This window comes from Rhinoderma darwinii, chromosome 5 (assembly GCF_050947455.1).
Source record: "Rhinoderma darwinii isolate aRhiDar2 chromosome 5, aRhiDar2.hap1, whole genome shotgun sequence".
Taxonomy (NCBI): Eukaryota; Metazoa; Chordata; class Amphibia; order Anura; family Rhinodermatidae; genus Rhinoderma; species Rhinoderma darwinii.
The window spans coordinates 317,097,355-317,123,356 of NC_134691.1; the positions used below are offsets into that span (position 1 = coordinate 317,097,355).

General features: G+C 39.3%; 1 protein-coding gene across 1 annotated transcript; it reads left to right on the forward strand.

The window, feature by feature from the left end:
- The first annotated feature begins 10,545 nt into the window (after window positions 1-10,545).
- LOC142653011 (patched domain-containing protein 3-like) lies at window positions 10,546-19,151 on the forward strand. Its single transcript, XM_075828718.1, has 4 exons — window positions 10,546-11,292; window positions 12,576-12,697; window positions 15,386-15,531; window positions 17,482-19,151. The coding sequence occupies exons 1-4, from the start codon at window positions 10,546-10,548 to the stop codon at window positions 19,149-19,151; spliced, it is 2,685 nt and encodes an 894-aa protein (XP_075684833.1).
- The last annotated feature ends 6,851 nt before the right edge of the window (window positions 19,152-26,002 follow it).

The window sequence follows — 26,002 nt, forward strand, 5'->3', positions numbered from 1 at the left end:
CATAAGAATAAGACCTCAGGCAACTGCTTGCCAACTATATATCGTGTGTTTTGTTGTCTCCTTGCCGGCAAGAATAAAGTGTCTATAGATGTCTTCCTGCCTCACTTGATAGACTGAAAATTCTCCTGTCAGTGTTGGATAACTGGATACAGGCTGACCACAGATAGTAATAGCGGACTGGATTCAGACCGATAATGGATAACCGGATACAGGCTGGTAATGGATAACCAGATATAGGCTAACTGATAACAATAGTAGACTGGATACAGGCTGGTAACGGACAACTGGATACAGGCTGATAACTGATAGCAATAGCAGACAGGATCAGATGCATACAGGAACCTTTGCTGGATAACACTAAGTTGTTCCAATATTGTTCAGAACCTGGAGGATAGTGAAGGTGCCTTAAATATTCCTGAGAAGGAACAGTGATTGGTGAGACATTTAAGAACAGTGCAGGCAGGAGGCAGGAAACAAGCAGACGCCAGCAGCTTGGAGGAGAGACCCGCGGTGGGGACTGTCAGCAGGAGCGAGACCCGCTGCCGTCATTACACAAACATTGAAATTACACAGATATTGAAATTACCTCTACAATTGCCTCTGTTAATAAACATAAAAAAGGGCCCAATACTGACTTCTGTGGTACCACATTGGTAACTGACCAAAATGAGGATGTTCCATTAATACATCGATGTACCAACCTTTTATTTTTTCACCGTATTAAACGCCTTGGAAAATCCAGATATACAATATCCGCAGGCTTCCCCAAGTCCAGTCGAGAACTTACCTCCTCAAAAGAAACTGATCAGATTAGTTTGACAGGACCGATCCCTCATAAACCCATGCTAATGCTGTGTTTTAAGTTTTACTTTATATAGATACTCCAGGATAGCATTTCTTAAAAAAAACTTTTAATATGTTATTCGAAATAGAGGTTAAACTTACAGGCCTATAGTTTGTGGCCTCACTTTTTGACCCCTTTCTTTAACCCTTTCCCGACATTTGACGTATCCATACGCCAAAGTCGGGTAGGGGAAGTATGGAGAGGGCTCATGCAGTGTCGACACTTCAGAGTAACTAGCGGCATCGCGCTCGAGCGCGATCCCGCTAGTTTAACTCGTTAAATGCTGCGGTCAATACTGACCGCAGCATTTAAATCGTCAGAAAGCGGGGGGCGACCCCCTCTAACAGCTCATCGCGCCCCCCGCAACGCAATCGCGGGGGGGCGATGGTTGCTATGGCTAGCTGGGGGCTTAATGAACGCCCCCAGGTCTGCCATCTTTGTACACCTATTAAGCCTTGCCTCCGCCAGGGCTTAATAGGTGCCTGTCAGAATCACGATATACTGCAATACATTAGTATTGCAGTATATCGTGCAAGTTATCTAACGATCGCTGGTTGAAGTCTCCTAGGGGGACTAATAAAAAAAGTTAAAATAAGTTAAATAAAGGTTTTTTTGGTGTAAAAAAAATAAAAATATTAAAAGTTCAAAAAAAAACCCTTTTCCCATTTCCCCCCTAGAGCATAGTAAAAAAATTAATAAATGGATAGGGGATGCATGTCTTTTGTAGGAACAACCCCTTCAGTGGCGTCGCGCTGTAGCAGCCATAGCGGCTGCTAGCGGAGCCTGCGGCCATGGGAGGGGGCCGTGCCGGCGGGTGGCACGGGCCCCCTCATGCTGCAGGCCCCGTAGAAGTCGCTACGGCTGCTATAGCGGTAGTTACGCCACTGTGTATAGGTTTGTATGGCGTAAAACTACAGCTCCCAGCATGGCCGGAACAATAGTAAGGATATGCTGGGAGATGCGGTTTCACAAAAAAAATCCTATCACCATCATCTCGCTGCAGATCATACAGTGACTACAATACTGATTAGAGGCAGAATAAACATTTACATTAAGTGACTCACCGGTGACGTCTCAGATTCTAGTTCTTTTCTTCTCCCTCCGGTTCAGACATCTATGATGGATTTCTCCCGGCCATGACCCATTTCTGCAGTTTTCCGTTTAGATGTCTTCAGCTTCTCACTTTTAAAACATTTCTGCACCTATAAACAAAGTTAAAATTCTCAACACATCTAAATATAACTGTCACACACACACACACACACACCGTGCCCCCTGTAGATAGTGACCTACATAGAAGCCCCTGTAGATAGTGCCCACATATGGACTCCAGAGCTGCAAGGCAATAGTGCTAACCACTGAGCCACCGTGCTGCCCTACATATAGCTTCCCCTATAGTTAGTGCTCCACGTATAGCCCACCTCTGTAGATAGTGTCTCACATATAGCTCCCCCTGTATATAGTGTCCCACATATAGCCCACCCCTGTAGACTGTGCACTACATATAGCCACCCTGTTGCTAGTGCCCCACAGGTAACCCACCCCTGTATATAGTGCCCCACATATAGACCCCCCCAGTATATAGTGGCCCACATATAGACCCCCCTGTATATAATGGCCCACATATAGAGCCCCCTGTATATAATGGCCCACATATAGAGCCCCCTGTATATAGTGGCTCACACCCCCACATATAGACCCCCCTGTATATAATGGCCCACATATAGAGCCCCCTGTATATAATGGCCCACACCCCCACATATAGACCCCCCTGTAGCTACTGCCCCACATATAGACCCCCTGTAGCTACTGCCCCACATATAGACCCCCTATATATAATAGCCCACATAAAGACGACCCCCCCTGTAGATAGACCCCTCACTATAGATAATGGCATTCACATTTTTATGAGAAAAAAAAAAAAAAAACTTGACATACTCACATGATCCCGTTCCCACGCTGTTCACTGGCGATGCAGACATGCTCTCTTCTGAGCATGTCTGCAAGAGCTGAACGAGCATCCTCCAATGACGCTGATTGGCGGGGCAGAATGACTTGCCCCGCCAATCAGCACCTTCCAAGCATGGACGCGGCGCGATGATGTCATCGTGCCGCTAGCCAATCAGTGTCATTGTAAGGCACTGGATGGTCAGGCACGGAACATGCCCGGCCATTCAGTGCTAATACATGTATTTGGCTGCCGCTAGCACTGGGGCCCCCTCCGGTGCTAGCGACACCTACAGGCATGAGAGGGCCTGTGTAAGGCTCGGCGTCGCGGGCCCCACAGTAGCGTCGCTACCGCTGTAGCAGCCATAACGGCTGCTAGCGGCGCCACCGGGCATTTGGGTGGGCGTGTCGGCTGGCGACACGGGCCCCCTCAAGCCCCGGGCCCCGTAGCAGCCGCTACTGCTGCTACCGCGGTAGTTACGCCACTGTGTTGTGGTCTCTATTACCTAGACGACCCCAACCTGTACTTCTCATATCCAGTCCAGTCTATCAGTTAAAATTAAGTCTAGAAGTGCTACTCCTCTTGTTGTGTCCTGCACTAGTTGTGATTCACAGATGTCCAGCACTTTATTACCAAGTTTTATGCAACCTATGTTATTGTCCATCCAACCGTTGTGTAGTTTACACCTTCCTCTTTTGGTAATATTACCAAGTTATATGCCACCTATGTCATTACCCATTTATTAATATTTTTTAGTGTAGTTGACAAAAGTTGCGTTACCTTCTGTGTTACATTAGATGCATGAATAACCAACTACATATAGTAGCTGAAGAAATGCTAGATAACTAAACTCCAAGTTGAGTTCTGACTTCAACTGCTGAAACTCAGACAAATAAGGGCCTGTTCACATCACCGTTCGCTTTACGTTCCGGGGTTCCGTCTGAGGTTTCCGTCGGGTGAACCCCGCAACGGAAAGTGGAAGTGAAACCACAGCTTCCGTTTCAGTCACCATTGATATCAATGGTGACGGAAACATCGCTAATGGTTTCCGTTCATCACCATTCCGGCAGGTTTCCGTTTTACAGACGGAATCAATAGCGGAGTCGACTGCGCTATTGATTCCGTCGGAAAAACGGAAATCTGCTGGAATTTTAAAAAAAATTCAAAAGATAATACACAGAAATACACATTTTTTTACACCATTGATATCAATGGTGACTGAAACGGAAGCTGTGGTTTCACTTTCACTTTCCGTTGCGGGGTTCACCCGACGGAAACCTCCGACGGAACCCCGGAACAGAAAGCGAACGATGATGTGAACAGGCCCTAACTGATATGATTGCAACTGATCCTACAGCAATATATGTACATACAAACAGCAAGAATACATACAAATTAAATTAACTTGTTGCCGACACAGGATGAGAATACTCGTCCTGAGCGGCGGGTACTTGGTGCATTAGGACGAGTATTCTTGTCCTGTGCGCCAGCTAGTGTCCGCATACCACAATGAGCGGGGCAACAGCTGTAAGCTGAGAAACCTCTTCTCTCCGCTATTAACCCCTTGAATGCCGCGATAAAAGCCGATCGCGGCATTCAAATAATAAGTGAGAAGGGAGTCTCCCCTTTGATCGTGTCACAGGAAATTCCTGTGACGCGGTCAATGGCTATACCTGGTATAGGCAGATAGCCCAGGGTCCATTGAAGGACCGCAAGCCTGTCTCATCATATTCCCTGTTGTTAATGTAAAGATATATGCCAGTACATTAAAGTTCAAAAATAAAAATGAAAAATCCCTCGATTGGATTAAAAAAAAAGTAAACTTAATTTAAAAAAAAGTAATGTTAAATAAAAAAAATTTCGAAGAATAATACACAGAAATACACATTTTTTTACAATAAATAAACTTTTAAAACTCTAAATCCCAAAACATGAAATAATACACGTATACTTGGTATCGCCATGTCCGTAACAACCTGTACAATAAATTTATAACATTATTTATAATGATCGGTGTATGGTGTAAAAAAAAAAAAGAAAAAGAAAACACCAGCTTTTTTTTCTACATTTTTGCCAAAATAAAAATGTATAAATATATATAAATTAAACGATAATGTAAATGTACCAAAAAATGGTACCTACATAAAGTACAACTCGTCCCGCAAAAAACAAAGTCTCACAGAGCTACGTCGGACAAGAAATGAAAACGTTATGCAATATTAGGCTGGGTTCACACGTGGCGGAATTTCACTTAAATTCCGCTGCGGACACTCCGCAGCGTTAATCCGCAGCGGAGCCGTTTCTGCATTGACTTCCACTTCTATTTAGAAGTGTTCGTTTAGACGATGCGTAACATTCCGCTGCGGAGCATAGGCTGCGGAGCGGAATTTGGTGTCCGCAGCATGCTCTGTCTGTTGCGGAGCAGTGGCGGACTCATGGCGGAATTTCTCCATTGACTTCAATGGAGATTCTAAGTTCCGCAATGAAGTCCGCAGCTGTCATGCACATGTTATGTGTGCTGCGGATGCGTCTTGCTTTTTTGCCATGACATTTCTTCATTCTGGCTGGACCTATGTATTTCTAGGTCTACAGCCAGACTGAGGAAGTCAATGGGGCTCCCGTAATGACGGGAGCGTTGCTAGGAGACGTCTGTAAATAGTCACTGTCCAGGGTGCTGAAAGAGTTAAGCGATCGGCAGTAACTGTTTCTGCCCCCTGGACAGTGACTACCGATCACAATATACAGCAACCTGTAAAAAAATATAAGTTCATACTTACCGAGAACTCCCTGCTTCTGTCTCCAGTCCGGCCTCCCAGGATGACGTTTCAGTCTAAGTGACGGCTGCAGCCAATCACAGGCCAAGCACAGGCTGCAGCGGTCACATGGACTGGCGCGTCATCCAGGGAGGTCGGGCTGGATGCCGAAAGAGGGACGCGTCACCAAGACAACGGCCGGTAAGTATGAAATTCGTTTACTTTCACTAGGGAAAGTGCTGTCCCTTCTCTCTATCCTGCACTGATATCCTGCACTGATAGGGAGAAGGGAAGCACTTTTCCCGCAGTCCGCAGCAGCTAGTCCGCATCAATTTACTGCACATTTTGTGCAGATCCGCAGCAGAATCTGCAACGCAGATTCTGTGCGGCATTGATGCGGACAGTTGCGGAGGAAATCCGCCACGTGTGGTCATGCCCTAAAAAAATTGTTTGGTCCTCAAGGCCAAAATTGTCCGTGTCCTTAAAAGGGAATATGTCGCTAGAAATATATATATTTTTTCAGTTAAACAATTAGTAGTTAAGTGATTACACATTGTTTTAATTTTATAAATTAGATTCTAATCTATAACTTTTCCATGTGCTAGCCACTAGAGGAAGCAGTTCCCAAAATTGCAGCATGGTCACTGTGGTAAAGCAACCTCATTGATTTATGCTGCAAATTTGGGGTGGACACACTCTCCTCTAGTGTCCTCACACAATCCCCCCTCCCTTCTTCTGGCTAGTGCCAGGAGAAGGAGGGGTTTGAATCTTCAAACCTCCTACACTGTGTGCCGCCATTTTCTGAGCGACTGCACAGTGTAGGAGGATTAGATACAGGGCTCGAACATACACGAACATACACGAACATACACGAACATAATACACACATCACATACACGAACATAAATTACCTGCTCCTGCCGCCGCCTCCGCTGGTCTACGCTCCTATTCCTTGCGCCTTCGCTTCGTTGAACATATGGCCGGAAGCCGTGGCCGGAAGTCGTCATCTTACTGTCCGGCAGCGGCTTCCGGTTCACATGAAAATGGTGCCGGATTTCGCTCTACGACGGCATACGGCGTACGCTTCTGAAAATGGAACGGCTCCTGTTCGCATTCTCTATGGGGTTGTATTCCATCTCTGTATGTGTCATTAATCGACACATACAGAGGTGAAAAAAAAAAGGCTGCCCCCATAGAGAAGTAAAAGTAAAAATACATTCAAAAGTAAAAAATGAGAACACAATTAAATTGTTATTATATTAAAAGCAATATAATAATAATAAAATAAAAATCATAACACCTTCCTTCTAAGAGGTTAAAAATTTATGAGTCTCTAACACCCCGTCCTTCACTAAGTATATTCTGCTAAATGAAAAAGTAAAGTAGGAAAGTAAATAGTAAATATACAGGCTGATACGCATCAATGCTTGTGAAAACAGAGGAACTCTTGTGAAAGCATAGACACCCCAAGCTAAATTTACATGTGTAAATTATGAGGAAGCTAGTCATATTAATATAGCATTCATATCAAATATGACATTGTGTTAGCATTTCATTGTTGTTAATAGAAATGGGATTAACGGCATAAATAACCTCAAACAACTGTAAAATATGTGTTCCAAATAATTTGATTATACAGAATGCACATATGAGGAAATAGCAAAAGTAAAAGTGTCAGGTAACAGACAAACAAAACTTTTTTATACTTTTACATTGTTCAATCATAGTTACAAAGTTACATAGGTTGAAAAAAGACAGGTCAATCAAGTTCAACCTTTCTCAATAAATTACCCGTCATTCATTGCTTGAATATTATAACCCTCAATGCCATTCATCAGTAAATAATCATCTAGTCTTTTTTAAATGCTGACACAGTATCTGCCATTACTACCTCTTGGGGTAGGACATTCCATAGTTTGACTGCTCTAACTGTAAACAACCCTTTCCTATATTGATGTCTGAAACTTCTTTCTTCTGCACGCAATGAATGTCCCCTGGTCCTTTGCAGTGTCTTTGGAAAGAACAGATTATGTGCTAATTCCCTGTATTGACGACACATATACTTACACCTCTAAGACGTCTTTTTCCAAGCTAAACAAGTCAAATCTTTCTAGCCTTTCTTTGTAAGCGACACCTCCTATCCCATTTAATAATTTAGTCGCCCACATTTGACGCTCTCCAGTTCTCATATATCCTTTTTTTACAATGTGGAGGCCAAAACTGAATTCCATATTCAAGATGTGGCGTTACAAGGGATTTATAGAGGGGTAATATTACTTTTGAATCACTGGTTTTTATCTTTTTTTATACACCCTAAAATCCTATTTGCTTTTGCATCTTCTTCTTGACATTGAGTGCTGCTTAGCTTATTTGTAACCAGAATACCCAGGTCGTTCTCTTGTTCCATTATCCCCAGTTTTATTCCATTTAATGTATATGCATTAATACTATTATTGCACCCTAGGTGCCTTACTTTCCATTTATCAACATTAAATTTCTTCTGATGTTTTTGCACATGCTGCCAGCTTATCTAGGTCTTTCTGTAATATTTTATAGTCAAGCTGAGTATCCTACAAACTTTTGTATCATCAGCAAAAACTGACACCTTGCTATCAATCCCATCCACAAGGTCATTAATAAAGAATTGGGCCTAACACAGATATTTGTGGTACCCCACTGCTGACTTCAGCCCATTTTTAATAAGTACCATTTATAATGACTATTTGTTTTTTGTCCCTTGACAAATTATTTTCCCACTTGCATAGATGTTCCCCCAGTCCCTGGGTCTGCAGCTTTAGAACAAGACTGTAGTGTGGAACAGTATCAAATGTTTTTGAAAAATCCAAATATATCACATCTGCCGCATGACCAACATCCAGATTTGCACTTACCTCCTCATAGAAATCGAGCATGTTGTTTAGGCACAACCTGTTTTTCATGAATTCATGCTGGTTATCAGTTATTAGACTATCCTCCGCTATATACTTTTGCAGTTAATCTCTTAGAATACCCTAAAATATTTTACATACCAGAGATGTTAAACTTACTGGACGGTAGTTACTAGTTTCCACCTTCTTACCCTTCTTAAATATTGGTTCAACATCAGCCATCCTCCAATCCTGTGGCACTGATCCTGTTACAAGAGAGTCTAAGAAGATGAGATACAATGGTCTGTCCAGTACTGAGCTCAGATACCTTAATATCAGAAACCATTTGTTATGGAGTTACTAATGGAGTCTGTTTTTCAGGGTTATTGTGAGTGTTTTGGTAGCAGAGTGTTTGACCAATATGCAATAATAGGGGGCATCTGGGTCATGGCAACTACAGTACATTTACCTACAGCATGTTAAGTTAATAGGAACATTCTATAACATTCCAGAAAATATGGAATTGCTGAACTAAAACATCCTTAAAGTGAATGTCCACATTTTAACATCATGTCATTTTAAGTGTGTTTGTAGTGAGTGTATTAACACGAAGACTCATAATCCTGCATAGGAGCTGTAGAGACAAATAGATAGGAGATTATATTCCAATAGTTTTCATTAAAGAATTTCACGAAGAACAAGCGATACACCAAAAAGTGTAATCAACATCAGGGGTCCCAAGCCCCGCATTACAAGCAATATCAGATATATAACAACAGTTCAAGGTAGGAGATTATAAATCAAGATTATTTGCAAAGTTAGTTCATTTTTCCTTTTTGATTCATTGGAACAATAAGATATAAGTAAATGAGTGTAGTTCAATGACGTGAACAAATATGTAATGCCTTTGCTTAAAAGACTATCTGTCACTAGTTTAGTAATGCCCAATCTCCTAGCTAATCTAATAGGCGCTGTCACACTGATAATGCTAGTAAAAATTGTGTCCAAAAAAGTTTATTATTTTAAAAGTTATGAGCTTTTTTTCTAAAGTGGGTGTCAACACCAGCGATTCTCCCGAGGTGGAGCTACCTCACAGTCTCTGACGCTGTCCTATCAGCATGAAGCTGCTTCACACAGTGTGAGGGACTGAGGCTGGAGGGAAGGGGATCTCTTCAAATAGCCATATCTCTGGCTCTGGACCACCTAGATCAGTGGTTCTGGTGGCATATGAAAATGAGATTCTAATCAGATCAAGCTGTGAAACAACCGGAGATATCACCAGTTGAAAACACACTCGGGAATGGAAACTGTATACTATAGGATCACACTGTGTTGCTGGTCAGGAAAGGGGGAGAAGCTGTATGAAGCTGATTGGACGGCGTCATACAGAAAACATTACACTGCTCAGAGTGAAAAGAAAGTGTCACAGCCTATTTGGCAAGTATAGCCAAATTAGCATATTTAGAAAAATGCACATAAGTTTGCAAATAATAAATATTTTTGAAAAAAAATGTACACTATAGGTATCAGCATCATAGCGTCTATTAGATTAGCTAGGAGATAGGGAATTAATAAACTAGTGACAGATCCTCTTTAAGGGTTATTTTGGATTCAGCAAAAAAAAAAAAGTTTTCTTACTGAATAATAAAAAGATATGACATTTTCTAATATACAGTCATTTGAAATTCAATTCCTCACAGTTTTTATAATCTCTTCTTACTGTAACTCAATGAAAGGCTTCATTCTTCACACTTCCTTCTCTATAAACAATAACTAGTTGCTAACATTGTTCTCATAAAGCCATCTATTTGATTTGGCAGGTGGCCTAAACAATTCTCTCCCTGTGAACTCACTTCTATTTTATTTCTATTCGCAGTGACCAGAAATTAAACCGTCATCTTCTGAAGAACGTAGATCACTGGGCAAAGGTCAGTTGTTCATTAGTTACCATATCATCCAGATATGGAAAACTTCCTTCTTACTTGGCTCATATAGATAAAAAATACCATTCATCCATCAAATACCTGTTGCCATTGACTTATCTACAGTTTACTTGTTGTTATAAGTTGACTATATATGTGATATTAACAGTACATTATTTTTTCATTCTTGGTAAATAACAGAGGACTGACAATGGCCAGATGTCACACGGACTGCTTACAGAAACCTCTCTCGATTGCCTTCGGTCGGCTTGGTAAGCTGGTGGGTAGGTACCCCTGGTGGTTCCTACTAATTCCCTTTGTTTTATCTGCTGGGTTGGGTGCTGGCTTTTACTTTTTACCTCAGAGACAAGCAAATAACATAGAAGATCAATTCACACCGATTGGAGGTCCAGCTAAAACTGAACGAGACTTTCTAAGGACACATTTTCCCACCAATGATTCCGGACATTTTTCTGCACAGCGCTTGTATACAGAAGGGTCTTTTGTCTCTCTCATAGCTGTAAGCACGACTGATAATGTTATTAATGTTAACACATTCAAAGAGCTCATGAAGCTGGATGAGATGGTGCAGAACTTCACAGTAATGGATGCTGCAACTAACACAACTCTCACATTTCAGAAACTATGTGCAGAAGTCCAGGGACAAAAATGTATTTCAGCCAATCCGCTCCTATCTGCAGTACAAAGCAATGTGAGTCTGATAGAGACAATACAAATAGGTTACCCCATGTTTCAAGGTAGAACTTTCCTGGGAACCTACCTGGGTGGGGTGACACTGAATCCAGGTAATATTGTGCAAAAAGCCAAAGCAATCAAGTTACAATATTACCTCAGAGAAGAAAATGAACAGGACAAAGAAAACAGCCTGCAATGGATCAGTCAGTTTATCAAATTCCTCTCAAAGAATACCAATGAATACCAACTCAATGAAATAAAGGTAAGATTATTTTTTGCAATAAATTGTAACACATTTATAAATATGAAAATCTATTTAATATCCAATAACATAAAAAACATAAATTTTCTGTCAAATAACAATTTCATGGTGATCAAGTATTGGTATTATTAACTGTATCATAATTATGTGGATTTAGTAGTGCTGCTGTTTAGTGTCTCCGTGAGGCACCGCATTCTCCCCTGCCATAATAGTTTTATTTTTTGAAAAACATTTTGTATGAAATTAGTGGCAGACAGAGGTACAGTCTAGACCCGTAGATTTCTATAGGTGCCGTATAATAAATCCATAAAACACGGAACCATAATACGGCTACGTGCATGAGCCCCTATAACCAGTGGGCAGAACATATATCAAAACCTGTTAACTATATTATAATTTAATTTTATTTGTGTGCCATTATTTCCATCCATATGTGTTTCTAATCACAATGTAGGTTTTTTTTACTCTTTTTTTTTTTTGTGGTATGACAATTACATATGTTGCATGTAAGCCATGATTGTAGGCCACACATTTTCTTAAAGAAGCAGTACTAGGAAAGATATATAATTAAAATCCAAGTCTCTTATAAAAATTCTGTGATATTTTTCCCCCATTGAAGACTCATTTGACAAAAATGTGATAGATAGGGCATGCCATGAATTAGGAGGAAAAATTCTTCCATTTTGTGTGTTTTCCATCTGCAAAAAGATTTATAAAAATCCCATTCACATTTATAAATTATCTGTCCATTGCAAGAAAAATGCAGCACAAACAATTGTGATAAAATACATACAAAATGGGAGCTTACTTATAATAAATATAGGGTTATCCTGGATTATCCTGCATTTCACTAGGGTTATTTCTGAATTTACCACTCTACTTTTTCTGGTTTGGGTTTGTTGGTGTACTTTTGGCTTTATTCACATTTATGTCATTCCGAAATAAACACAACAAATCCTAACAGATCTCCATCAGTATTCCATTTTTTACTGGGTAAAAAAAGTGTTGCAAATTTACCCTAAATAAAATAAATCTTATTTATATAAACAGGGATATTAATAGAAATGTTTCTCTACATTTTTCTGTAGAAATATTGGAACAAAATCTATAGAATCTATAAAAAAAAAGCCTTTTTGTGTTCCTTCATGAAACTCGCATAGTAGTATAAAGAGATGGTAGACATCAGTGTCACACTCCATAGATAGCCTAAGAGTTGTCATTTATTAATGGTGTTTTCCCCACGCTAAAACATGGAATAATATATGGTCCTCTTTTTATACCAGGTATCCTACTTTACATCAGTATCACGACAGCAAGAATTTGACGCCACAACGAAAACTGTAATTCCTTTGTTTTCTATCACTTATTTTGTCACCATATTTTTTTCTATCGTGTCTTGCATAAGGTAAGATAATTTGTCTTATAAAATACATAGTACATCATGTGCTTAATAAAAAAACATTATTTTCTACTATAACTGTCCCCAAAAAATATTTTTCTCCTTTTTTCTTATTTTGTGTTTTTTTTTCAAAATCAGCATATTTGATATTATAAATAAACGTGAAAATGTAAATTTAACTTAACAGATTTGTGTATATATTAGACAAGCCTAAAATGAATGTCCATCATTGAAAATTTTATTTTTGTTTTTAATGTAAAAAGGTCTAAAATTCTGTGCTGATTAATTTCTTAATCCCTTAACCCCTTCCTGACATTTGCCGTATATATGCGGCGCACGCCAGGTGGGGGAATATGGAGCGGGCTCACGGGCTTCCGACACTGCCGGGTTAACGAGCGGGATCCCGTTCAAGTGCGATCCCGCTTGTTTAACCCATTAAATGCCGCGGTCAATAGTGATCGTTGCATTTAAGTCACTAAAAACAGGGGGGTGACCCCCTGTAAGATCCCAATGGCCCCCCGCGGCGAGATCGGGGGATGCCCTTGGTTGACATGACATCCTGGGGGCCTGATGAAGTCCCCCAGGTCTGCCATCTTTGTACTCCTATGAAGCCCTGCCGGAGGCAGGGCTTCATAGAAGACTGTCAGAATCACGATATACTCCAATACATTAGTATTTCCGTATATAGTGCAAGCAATCTAACGACCGCTGGTTAAAGTCCCCTAAGGGGACAAGTAAAAAAAGAGTAAAAAACAGTAATATAAAGTTTTTAAAACAAATACAAAAATTAAAAAAATTAAAAGCCAAAAAAAAAGCCCTTTTCCCATTTACCAATATAAATGACAGCTCGTCCCACAATCAGTTTTGGTGCAAAGTGGTGCTGTGAAAATCTACAACTCGTCCCACAAAAAACAAGCCCTCACACAGCAATATTGATGGAAAAATAAAAAAGTTATGGCTTTTGGAAGGTGGGGAGGAAAAAACAAAAGTGAAAATCCGAAAAATGGCTGCGGAGGGAAGGGTTTAATACCACGTACATTTTGGGACTTTATGACCAGGTCATTTTTGATATAGCATTTTCTACTAGTGCTGGTTAAACGGGTATAACCTTTTTATTTTTCATGCTATCAATCTTTTCCTGACATCTTCTGTATATATACGGCGGAGGCCGGGGGGAAGTACAGTGCGGCTGAGCCTGCTTCATAAGTTGGGTGTGTTAGCTGTATAAAACAGCCAACACTTCCATACAACAAACAGGATCCTGCTTGAGCGTCATCCCGCTCTTTTAGCCCTTTGGAGCGCAGAATACCTATGATTGTCATGGCAGCCCAGAGGCCTAATGAAGTTCCCCAGTTCTGCCATCATTGTGCTCCTGTTACGCTCTGCCAGAGGCAGGTCTAAATAGGAGTGTGTAAAAATCACGATATACTTCAATACATTAGTATTTCAGTATACTGTGCAAGCGATTCACAAATTGCTGATTCAAGTCCCCTTGGGGGACTAATTAAAAAAGCTCTGTTTTACTGAACACAGCTCCAAACTTCTTGCATAGACAGACAGAGACAAAGGTAAAAGATGGCATTCTGGCTATCTGTAGCCACCACTAGAGGGAGCTTACTGAATACTGTGTTATTATTGTTGTCAATGTATAAACAGTATGCAGTTAGCTCCTAAGCTTCCCCTAGTGGTGGCTGCAGGAAGCCTTCTTCTTTAACCCCTTAATGACCACCCTTTTTTAAATCTTAATGACCAAGGTATTTTTTTACGCTTTTCCATCGTCGCATTCCAAGAGCGATAACTTTATTTTGCATTGACATAGCTGTATTGTTTTTTGCAGGACAAGTTGTATTTTTAACAGCACCATTTTGGGGTACATATTATTTATTGATTAACTTTTATTAACTTTTTTGTGGGGGAATAGAAAAAAACCTGAAATTTCGCCACTCTTTTTTGCATCCTAAATCTACGCCGTTTACCGTGTGGTACAAAAAACACAATAACTTTATTCAGCGATTAATAACTGTATTACGATTGCAACGATACCAAATTTGTATAGATTTTGTATGTTTTACTAATTTTACACAGTAAAAACACATTTTTTTCAAAATTATTTGTTTTCTGTGTCTCCATATTTAAAGAGCCATAACTTTATTATTGTTCTGCTGATGGAGTTGTTTGAGGGTTTTTTTTTTTGCAGGAAGACTTGTAATTTTTATTGGTACCATTTTGGAGTAGATGCGACTTTTTGATCAGTTTTTATCAAAAAATGTTTACGTCAGGATTCACAGAAAGCAGCAATTATTCCATCGTTTTTTATTTTAGTTTTTATGGCGTTCACCGTGTGGGTTAAATAATGTAATAGCTTTATAGTCGGTGTTATTACGGCGATACCAAATATGTGTAACGTTTTTGCTTTATTTTATTTTTTTTAATAGTAAAGCAATTTATTAAGGGAAAAAGTAGCTTTTTTTTTTTAATTTTTACTTTTTTTTTATTAACTTTATTAAACTTTTTTTTTACATTTTTACTAGTCCCACTAGGGGACTTTAAGATGCGATCATCCGATCACTTTTATAATACACTGCAATACTTTTGTAATTTATTATTTATGTAAAATAAATAAATAATAGAAATTCATACCATTTCATACTTCACCTTATAAGTGTCTAAATTTCTGAATTAATTTACTTACAGATTTGATTGTGTGAGAAACAAAGTCTGGGTTGCTGGGTTTGGAGTCATTTCTTCTGGATTGGCTGTTCTCTCTAGTTTTGGACTGTTGTTACTATGTGGAGTGCCCTTTGTCATTACTGTTGGAAATGCTCCGTTCCTCATTCTCGGTAAGTTTCTAAATATCTATGTGAAGAAGCAGCAAGAAACAGGGACATAATGATATTTGTAATTCAAGTACAATATGAATATTCTATCATTCAGAAGCAGAGTCTTGTCAATAAGGGGCAGTATTATAGTAGTTAGGCTCGTGTAGTAAAGACATTTGGTTTAGTTTGTAAAGCCTATGCCTGAATAGGATTGAAGAGTGGATACTTTCTACTCTTAGGCAAAAATATGGTATGCCCAGAGGAGCAGGTGTCACTTTTCTTCCACTTTTGTTTTTGGGGGAACATGAGAAGCGATGATCACAGGAGCAAGCACCTACAAGGGTGACTAGAATCCATGACCAATTCTGAGGCATTATGAGGATGAAATTCTGAATGAATAAAGCTTGAAAATAAAATTAAAATAAAAAATGGAATTAAACTATTTTTTACTTAATATTACTCGTATTATTTAATCAAGAATAATTATTGTCAGCAATATTAATGTCAAGACTAACTACAGTGATAGGAAAATTAATATTTTTTTATAGTATTTGAAACTTCATTCAAACAGTATACAAAGACAAATGTAAAATAAACAATGAAAAAACAAGAAATATATCAGAGAAAAAATCTTTCTAGTTCTGCCATTTCATTTCCATTGGTTCTAATACCTGGAGCTGCCTTTTTTTTGGCAGAAACAACCTCCAGCAGATGTTTCTTATAATGGTTTTTCAGTCTCTGATGATAACAGGGAGAATTGTTTTAGCTGTGCGATGCTTGAGGAGATCCTTGCCTGCACAGTGCGTTTAATATTCCCCCCTCAGCATCTTGATGGGATTTAGATCCAGACTTGGTTGGTCCTACAAGTACCTGCCATTTCTTTTTTTGTTAGCCATCCTTTGGTGGATTTACTAGTATGTTTCAGGTATTGTCATGTGGCAATGTCCACTTTCGGCTGAGCTTTAATCTTCTGACACGTGGTCTTACTTTAACCTTAAGCAGGCTTCTATAACCTTCTTAATGAAGCCTTCAGAAAGCTTTTTGGATCTAGACATGATGATACCACACATTTCATCAACAATTAGTAAAACAAACCAAAAACTCATTGTCGCAGGGTGTGGACCCACTGGGCCAAACCGCGTAGCGGGATAGCAACTGGCCAAACAGGTACAATACAATGTCTATAGTCCAGAAAGAGTACCTGAGGCAAAGTAGACAGTAGCGGTGGATTCAGGCTAAGATGAGGCTCTGACAGTAGACAGACACCCGGAGGGGTGTGACACAATAGATGCAGCGGAAGACACAACACGACTCCAACTCTTGAAGGCACAGAGGAACGGTAGCACGGGATACAGGGTACAGGCAGCAGGAACGGGTAACACTTGCCACTGGAAAACACTAGGAGATCTTTTGCAATGACAAGCTATAGATAACACAACAACACTCAGGCAATGATCAAGAGAGCAGAGCCCCTTTTATAGTCCAGCAGCATTCTGGGCTAATTGCAGATTTTCTGCAACTGTGCATGCGTGGGCACGAGCACCCTGCGGGAGTCAGTGTCCGTACCAGGAAGTGAGTGCCGGCGTCTCCCAGGAGGAAGATGCTGCCGAGAACTCACACGTCCATGGCCGCGGCCGTCAGAGGATAAGTCAGGACAATGGTCCGTGGCCATAGACGTTACACTCATGTCTCAGGTTTAAATTAGTCAAGTTCCTCCAAAGATCTTCTTTATCAATGTTTTAAACATTTGCACCTGATCTGGTGCATCTGATTCTAATTTTAGGTCTTTAAGGAAGTATAACTTTAAGATAAAGTACTTACTTTTTCCACAGAACGAAACTACATCTGTGAAAATTTTTGCTTGAAAATCTTTAAATATTGCAAAGTCAATTCGTTAGTGTTTTTTTTTTTTTTTTTCTTCATTTAATTACAGCACTTTTACTTTTGTAAACTTTATTACATTTCTTCTAGGTGTTGGGGTGGATGACATGTTCATTATGATTTCCAGTTGGCAACAAACTAAAGTGAAGAATAAAGTTGAAGAAAGAATGGCTGAGACATACGCTGAAGCTGCTGTCTCCATAACAATCACAACACTCACAGATGTTCTAGCTTTCTATATTGGGATTCTGACCTCTTTCCGGTCAGTGCAGTCATTTTGTATATACACTGGGACTGCCATCTTGTTCTGTTTTCTGTATAACGTCACTTGCTTTGGGGCTTTCTTAGCTCTTAATGGTAGAAGAGAGGAGAGTAACAGGCACTGGTTCATTTGTAAGAAGGTGGAAGAAGAAAAAGATGATGACCGTTCCTCTGCATACAACATGTGTTGTGTTGGAGGAGGATACAGCCAAACCACTGGTAAAGAGACTGATCATCCCATCACTGGTTTTTTTCGTAAGCAGTATGGCCCATTCCTCACAAACTTCTGGACCAAGATCCTGGTTGTACTTCTGTATGGAGGATATCTGGCCAGCAGTATATACGGCTGTTTCCAGGTTCAGGAAGGAATTGACTTACGAAATTTAGCGACTGATAGTTCTTATGTTCGTTCCTTCTACGACGATGATGATTTATATTTTTCAGAGTTCGGTCCTAGAGTTATGGTTGTGGTGACTGAGGAGGTTTCCTATTGGGATTTAGATGTCCAAAGTAAAACTGACCGATGTCTGGAGTCATTTATAAATAATTCTTATGTTAGTGAGTCTTTCTCAGAGTCTTGGCTCAGTGTGTACAGAGGGATTGCTAACCAGATGAACTTGAACATCAGAGACAAAAGCAACTTTATCGGTAATTTGTCGATATTATTTACTCTATTTCCAGATTATAAACAAGATGTGGAGATTCAGGCAGGAGCTATAAGAGCTTCTCGTTTCTTCATCCAGACTGTAAATGTTACTTCAGCAGTGGATGAAAGAGACATGTTAAACCAAGTCCGAGATACAGCAAAGCGCTGTGAGATCCCGGTTCTTGTCTATCATCCAGCATTTATATATTTCGACCAATATGCCGTCATCATAGATAACACTATACAGAATGTCGGAGTTGCTGCTGCCGTTATGTTTGTGATTTCAATCCTGCTAATTCCAAATCCTCTGTGCTCCTTGTGGGTGACATTCACCATAGCGTCTATTATAGTGGGTGTTACAGGTTTCATGGCTTACTGGGATGTTAACTTAGATTCCATCTCCATGATCAACCTTGTCATCTGTATTGGATTCTCTGTAGACTTCTCTGCCCACATTACATATGCGTTCGTCTCCAACCACAAAACCAAAGTCAATGAAAGGATAATTGATGCATTACATTCTCTTGGTTATCCTATAGTTCAGGGTGCTGTGTCCACCATCCTGGGAGTGATAGCCCTTTCTGCAGCTGAGAGTTACATCTTCAGAACTTTTTTTAAGATCATTTTCCTTGTTATTGCATTCGGTATGATACATGGACTGGTTTTCCTTCCTGTGTTTTTAACATTGTTTGGTGATTGTAAGAGGAGATTTAAAAATGCTTCAAAGATTGAAGATCACATAGATAAGCAAATCCCAGGCGATGATCTAAGAGAAACAAATATTAATGATTATGACAACATAGTAACCACTTTTCCAAAGAAATCCCCCTATCCTGATCCAGATTGCCCTTAACTTTACCTCCCAAAATGTATTTACTAACCATAAGTTTTGTATGAGATAATTTTAATTATAAGCAAATTGTTCTTGAATGCTGACTGAGGGTACGTTCACAAGTGAAGTTTTGGTTCGCTTTTTAAACACATGCAGATTCTAGTTTTGGAAAAATACATGCTTTTTTTGGAGCAACATTTTTATTTGATGCTGCTTTTTAATTAATTGGGTTTTATTATGTAATTGAGAAAAGATGGTGAAGTTCTGTGTCTTAATAAGGCTGGATTCACACATTGCATATCTGTTGTAGATTGTCTTGCAGACTTTGATGCAGAGTTTTGAGTTAAAGTCAGAAGTGGATCAAAGAAAAAGGGGAAGAATATGCTTCTCTGTTATTTTTACCATTCCTTTTGAAACCACTTCTGGCTTTGGCTAAAAAAAATCTGGATCAAAATGTGCAACAAAATCTGCAACAAATACGAGATGTGTGAATCCAGGCTTTCACAGGTGCGTCTTTTTTTTAATTTTTTTTATGCAGTTTTTGAAGCCAAAATTAGGAGTGGGTGGTAAATTGAGGTGAATTATATAGGAATCAATTCTACATCTCTTTCTTAATTTTTTTTTAATCAGCTTATCATTTTGGCTTAAATAACTGCATTAAAAACGGAATCAAAACGCCACATGTGAAAGGACCCTCATTAGGACACAGAGCATCACTATGTTTTCTCAATCACATAATAAAACCCAATGAATTAAAATGCAGCGCCAATTAAACAGATGCATAAAGAAAAAGCAGGTGTTTTTCAAAACTTGCATCTGCGTGCATTTAAATGCATTTAAAACATGCACCAAAACTATGATTAAATAATTATAAATTATAACTAACAAATATAATTTCAATAAATGTACTATTTTAAATTCCCTTTAGGCAGTGATATAGCTGTAAGTATTGCAGAGGAAGCAATCACAACTAGATCTGAACGTCTGGAGGTCATAGTCCACTAAGTCATATACAAGAATAGGATTTCAGTGTATTTATCCCAAAAACATATTGATCGGAGGTTTCTGCTAGTGAAATTAGCTTTGTTCTATTATTTATGTGTGTTTCAAAAAGGCCATGATAAACATTCCTATAAAAGAATGAGAAGCATAAGCATTTCTGTTGCTAGGATTGATTATTAATACCCAAATGATTTCATGTATTTTCCTTGTCATTGTCACTGTATCTGTATTTCTAGAAGAAGATCCATGCAATTGAAATCTTTATAACATTTGTTTTTGCATAAATCAGTAGTGCATGTGAATACATAAAAGTACTACCTTCCTAACTTTTCAGAAGCCCCTAATCCCCCTATCCCTGCCTGCAGACTGTTCAAGGTGACCCAAAATGGAATGCAGAGAGGAGGGGGATGAAGCTGCAGTAAATCTACCTCAGTGAGTGTGTGTGCCTGCGTGTGTATGTGTGTGTGCGTGCGTGCGTGCGTGCGTGCGTGACTAATTGCTTTGTTATGGGGAGAAGTAGAAGTGGTGACATCTGTTTGGCTCAGAGTATACAGCACAGCCTTTTAAATCACACCAGGAAGAGCCTGCCCACTCAGCAAACATGATTTTTATTTTAAGCTTTTGGTATGCTTTAAGCAGAAGTCACACGAAAATTTTATCACATTTATTCTTAAACCCTTCCTGCATTTGGACGTACATGTTGTCCCTCTACGAGAACTATTTCCCACATTTTGGTGTACATGTACCATGATGGTAATCACTGATGATTACGGAGTTAGAAAAGGGAGGGTGTTTCTATTGTGCCCCAATAGGGAACCCTGGCATTGCGATGCCAGAGTTCATTGTTTTGCACAATTAGCCGTTGGCCTATGTAAGGCCCCCAGGCTGTCCTGTAATACTGCTTGTCTTAGGGCATAGTCTAGATAGTCCCTAACAGATTCCTGTGAATATTACTATATTGCTTTTTAAAATTATTTGCCTATTATAAAAAGTTCATATAAATTAAACGCTTATATATATTTATACCTTAAAATATAGCTTAAAAACTCTATAACTTTTTTCACAAAAGTTAAATCCTAAAATAGCTATGCAGACATAAAAATAAAAAAAGTTATGGCTGAGAAACTGCGGGGAGGCAAAAAAAAAAAATTAAAAAAAATTGGTCAATTAGGATTTAGTATAATAATAAAATAAATTTTGACAAAGTAACCTTCAATCAGTCTTGAAGTTCACATACACTTTTGAGCAGCAGGTGTCCTTACATTGGACCAAAGTGTTCCCTTCATTTGGAATGCTGAAAACTGTATTTTATTTTATTTTTTATATCATCCTTGGATAGAATTTTTTCAAAATGAACTTTTAGAAGGTTTCGTAACTCTGGAGACTTAACAGTTGGCTTTCCTTTGAAGATAGATCAATTTCTAAACATTATTACATACTGCCTCCGTTTGAACAATTATAATTCATTGGGTTCATAAGACAAACTTTTTAGCTCATTCAAAAAAAATATATAAACGAGATCATTTTTAATTGAAATGTGTGGTTATTGATAGATTGCATTTTTGTGGTACATGTTATGTCTTTAACTCTGCATAAATAATATTTACATTTTACCTTTTTTGCCTGGACCCTTTTTTGGGGTATTTTCTGCAACTAGAAAGTGCGGAAGTTCCGAAAAATCATGGTAAATGTTACTGTGCAATTTTGTTGTCTTTTATACCTGAAGTCTTAATTTTGTACATACATCACCTGTTAAAAAAAATTGCTGCTTACCAAAAATGCTGATTTTGACAAATAAGTCAATGTTTGACAAATGCATTTGTGATTTTTTTTAAAGTAAAATTTGTACTTCAATTTTAAAAGGTTTATTTTACATTTAACTATTTAACTAATAAAAAAAGTTACAAATTGAAAATGTGTTGGAACTTGCATTATACCATACCTAATCATTTCATATATTTTTGCATGCTCTTTAATGTGAAACGCTTGGCAAATTTTCAAAATTAGTACAATGGATCTACTCATTTAACAGGGTTTTTAATTATATCTCTCTGGTTCCCCAAATTCAAGTTTACAAAATGATCCGTACACTATAGGTCCCTGGCCCCGCAAGTAATAATACCAACAACTGTATCTTAGGGCAGTAGCAGAAGTTGCCAAAATGATACCCCCTAATCTGATATCACTTCCTGCTTTGTGACTATTGGCTGAAGCTGCACCTTACAGACTTCCTGCTCTTTCAACCTCATGCATTCACTCTGCACATAACAGTGGTAATACTGAGAGCTCTCTGCTCAATTTTAGCTGCTTTCTCCTGCATTCGGACCACAAAACAGAGAGGAGTAGGGGGAGACTGGTAATACTAAGATCTTTCTGCTCCATTTTAGCTGCTTTCTTTTTTATACTTTGGACAAATTTTCTAAATTAGTTAAATAGACCTAATAGGGTCCTTTAAAGGGAATGTGTTGCCAGAAAAACATGTTTTGTTTTTTTTAATTAAACATTTAGTGTATAGGTGATTAAACATTGTTCAAATGTTTTTTGGTTTTTTTCACGAGTCAGGAAATATTATAAATTAATTCTAATTTATAATATTTCCCATTGCTGGTCACTAGATGGAGCTATTCCCAAAATTGCAGCATTGCAAAATTGGGTAAAAAGCCCTCGCTCTAGTGAGCTCTCAGCATCCCCCCTCCTTTATCCTGGCTAGTGCCGGGATAAACGAGGGGTTTGAACGGTGTAACCTCCTACACTGTGTGTCGCCATTTTTTGAGCTAACACACAGTGTAGTAGGTTTACATACAGTATTAAACACACACAAACACGAACATACATTGAAATCTCTTACCTGCTCCTGCCGCCGCGGCTCCCTCCGGCCCGTCCGCTCCGTCTGCTGCCGCTGGTCCAAGTGCACAAGTCCGGAAGCCGCGACCGGAAGTAGTAATATTACTGTCCGGCCGCGACTTCCGGTCCACAGGAAAATGGCGCCGGACGGCGCCAATTTCAAATTGGCATGTGTGGGAGCGGCGCATGCGCAGTTCCCACACAGACGCCGTACACAGAAGTGGATGGGACGGGACCCGTTCGCAGTCCCTATGGGACTATGGCTGCCGTATTCCATGTCTGTATGTGTCGTTAATCGACACATACAGAAATGGAACAAAAAATGGCAGCCCCCATAGGGAAGAAAAAGTGTAAAAATAAGAAAAAGTAAAACACAAACACACAAATAAATATAAACGTTTTTAATAAAGCACTAACATCTTTAACATATTAAAAAATAATTTGTGATGACACTGTTCCTTTAACATACCGAAGTAGTTCATTCTTTCTCGGAGTAGGGGAAAGTAGGTTAAAGGTAGCAAAGAGCTCTCAGAATTAACAGTATTACGTGCATATAATTACAGCTCAATATACAGTAATATATAGAAAATGATATCACTGTTTTAGCTTGTGTTTAATACATTAAATATTTCAAGTAAATGCATTTTTGCTTTCGAGTTGAGAATTACTCTTTTAGTTCCTTTATATTGGATGTACAGTAAGGTCACTGTAAAGTTATTTGACACTGAAATGTACAGTGAAGGAAATAAGTATTTGATCCCTTGCTGATTTTGTAAGTTTGCCCACTGTCAAAGACATGAACAGTCTAGAATTTTTAGGCTAGGTTAATTTTACCAGTGAGAGATAGATTATATAAAAAAACAAACCAGAAAATCACATTGTCAAAATTATATATATTTATTTGCATTGTGCACAGAGAAATAAGTGTTTGATCCCTTTGGCAAACAAGACTTAATACTTGGTGGCAAAACCCTTGTTGGCAAGCACATCAGTAAGAAGTTTTTTGTAGTTGATGATGAGGTTTGCACACATGTTAGATGGAATTTTGGCCCACTCCTCTTTGCAGATCATCTGTAAATCATTAAGATTTCGAGGCTGTCGCTTGACAACTCGGATCTTCAGCTCCCTCCATAAGTTTTCGATGGGATTAAGGTCTGGAGACTGGCTAGGCCACTCCATGACCTTAATGTGCTTCTTTTTGAGCCACTCCTTTGTTGCCTTGGCTGTATGTTTCGGGTCATTGTCGTGCTGGAAGACCCAGCCACGAGACATTTTTAATGTCCTGGTGGAGGGAAGGAGGTTGTCACTCAGGATTTGACGGTACATGGCTCCATCCATTCTCCCATTGATGCAGTGAAATAGTCCTGTGCCCTTAGCAGAGAAACACCCTCAAAACATAATGTTTCCACCTCCATGCTTGACAGTGGGGACAGTGTTCTTTTAGGTCATAGACAGCATTTCTCTTCCTCCAAACACGGCGAGTTGAGTTAATGCCAAAGAGCTCAATTTTGACCACAGCACCTTCTCCCAATCACTCTCAGAATCATCCAGATGTTCATTTGCAAACTTCAGACGGGCCTGTACATGTGCCTTCTTGAGCAGGGGGACCTTGCGGGCACTGCAGGATTTTAATCCATTACGGTGTAATGTGTTACCAATGGTTTTCTTGGTGACTGTGGTCCCAGCTGCCTTGAGATCATTAACAAGTTCCCCCGTGTAGTTTTCGGCTGAGCTCTCACCTTCCTCAGGATCAAGGATACCCCACGAGATGAGATTTTGCATGGAGCCCCAGATCGATGTCGATTGACAGTCATTTTGTATGTCTTCCATTTTCTTACTATTGCACCAACAGTTGTCTCCTTCTCACCCAGCGTCTTACTTATGGTTTTGTAGCCCATTCCAGCCTTGTGCAGGTCTATGATCTTGTCCCTGACATCCTTAGAAAACTCTTTGGTCTTGCCCATGTTGTAGAGGTTAGAGTCAGACTGATTAATTGAGTCTGTGGACAGGAGTCTTTTATACAGGTGACCATGTAAGACAGCTGTCTTTAATGCAGGCACCAAGTTGATTTGGAGCGTGTAACTGGTCTGGAGGAGGCTGAACTCTTAATGGTTTTAGTGGATCAAATACTTATTTCTCTGTGCACCATGCAAATAAATATATATAATTTTGACAATGTGATTTTCTGTTTTGTTTTTTTATATAATCTATCTCTCACTGGTAAAATTAACCTAGCCTAAAAATTCTAGACTGTTCATGTCTTTGACAGTGGGCAAACTTACAAAATCAGCAAGGGATCAAATACTTATTTCCTTCACTGTATTTCATGTCATTTATTTGTTGTCTTTGTGTACTTGGTGCTAGTGGAGAGCCATTTATAGAGTTAGGGATAGTTTGGCGTTGGCAGGTGTGGTGAGTGATGTGAGTCATCAGGGCAGTATAGGTGGTACTATTGTCAGTGGCCCAGTGTCCAATAAAAGGACCCACACTAAACTGTCAGCTGTCACACATCACCTAAACGTCACTGCATGGGACCCACACATGGGACCCTTTAAATTAATGGGCTCCATTTAATAGGAAATCATTTGCAAACTTTCAAGTCGTAAACTACACAGGCCCCTGTTAATCCTTTCCCCAGTGACTCACTTACTTTATAGTATGAACCAGAAAGGGTGCATAAAGGTCGTATTATCCCTTTTATTTTTCTCAGAGTGACCCACAGATTTTGTATGCTTTTCCTAGAGAGCATTACTTTATGCTAGATCTCCGCAAACTCAAAATGATCAAAAAAATAAGGAGCTCCTTATCCCCTGTCATAATCCCCCCCCCCCCCCCTCCCACTATCTACTATTTCACTCACCATTATCATCTGGCCCTTGTAATCTTAGGTAGTTAAGCCTTACATTCTACATAGTAAAAATTTGCAATCATGTGATTGACCACCTGACACCTTTTTCACCATAGGAGATCACTTAGAGTAAATAGTTAGTTACATCACATGATGGTCTCTGTACAATGCTATTGGC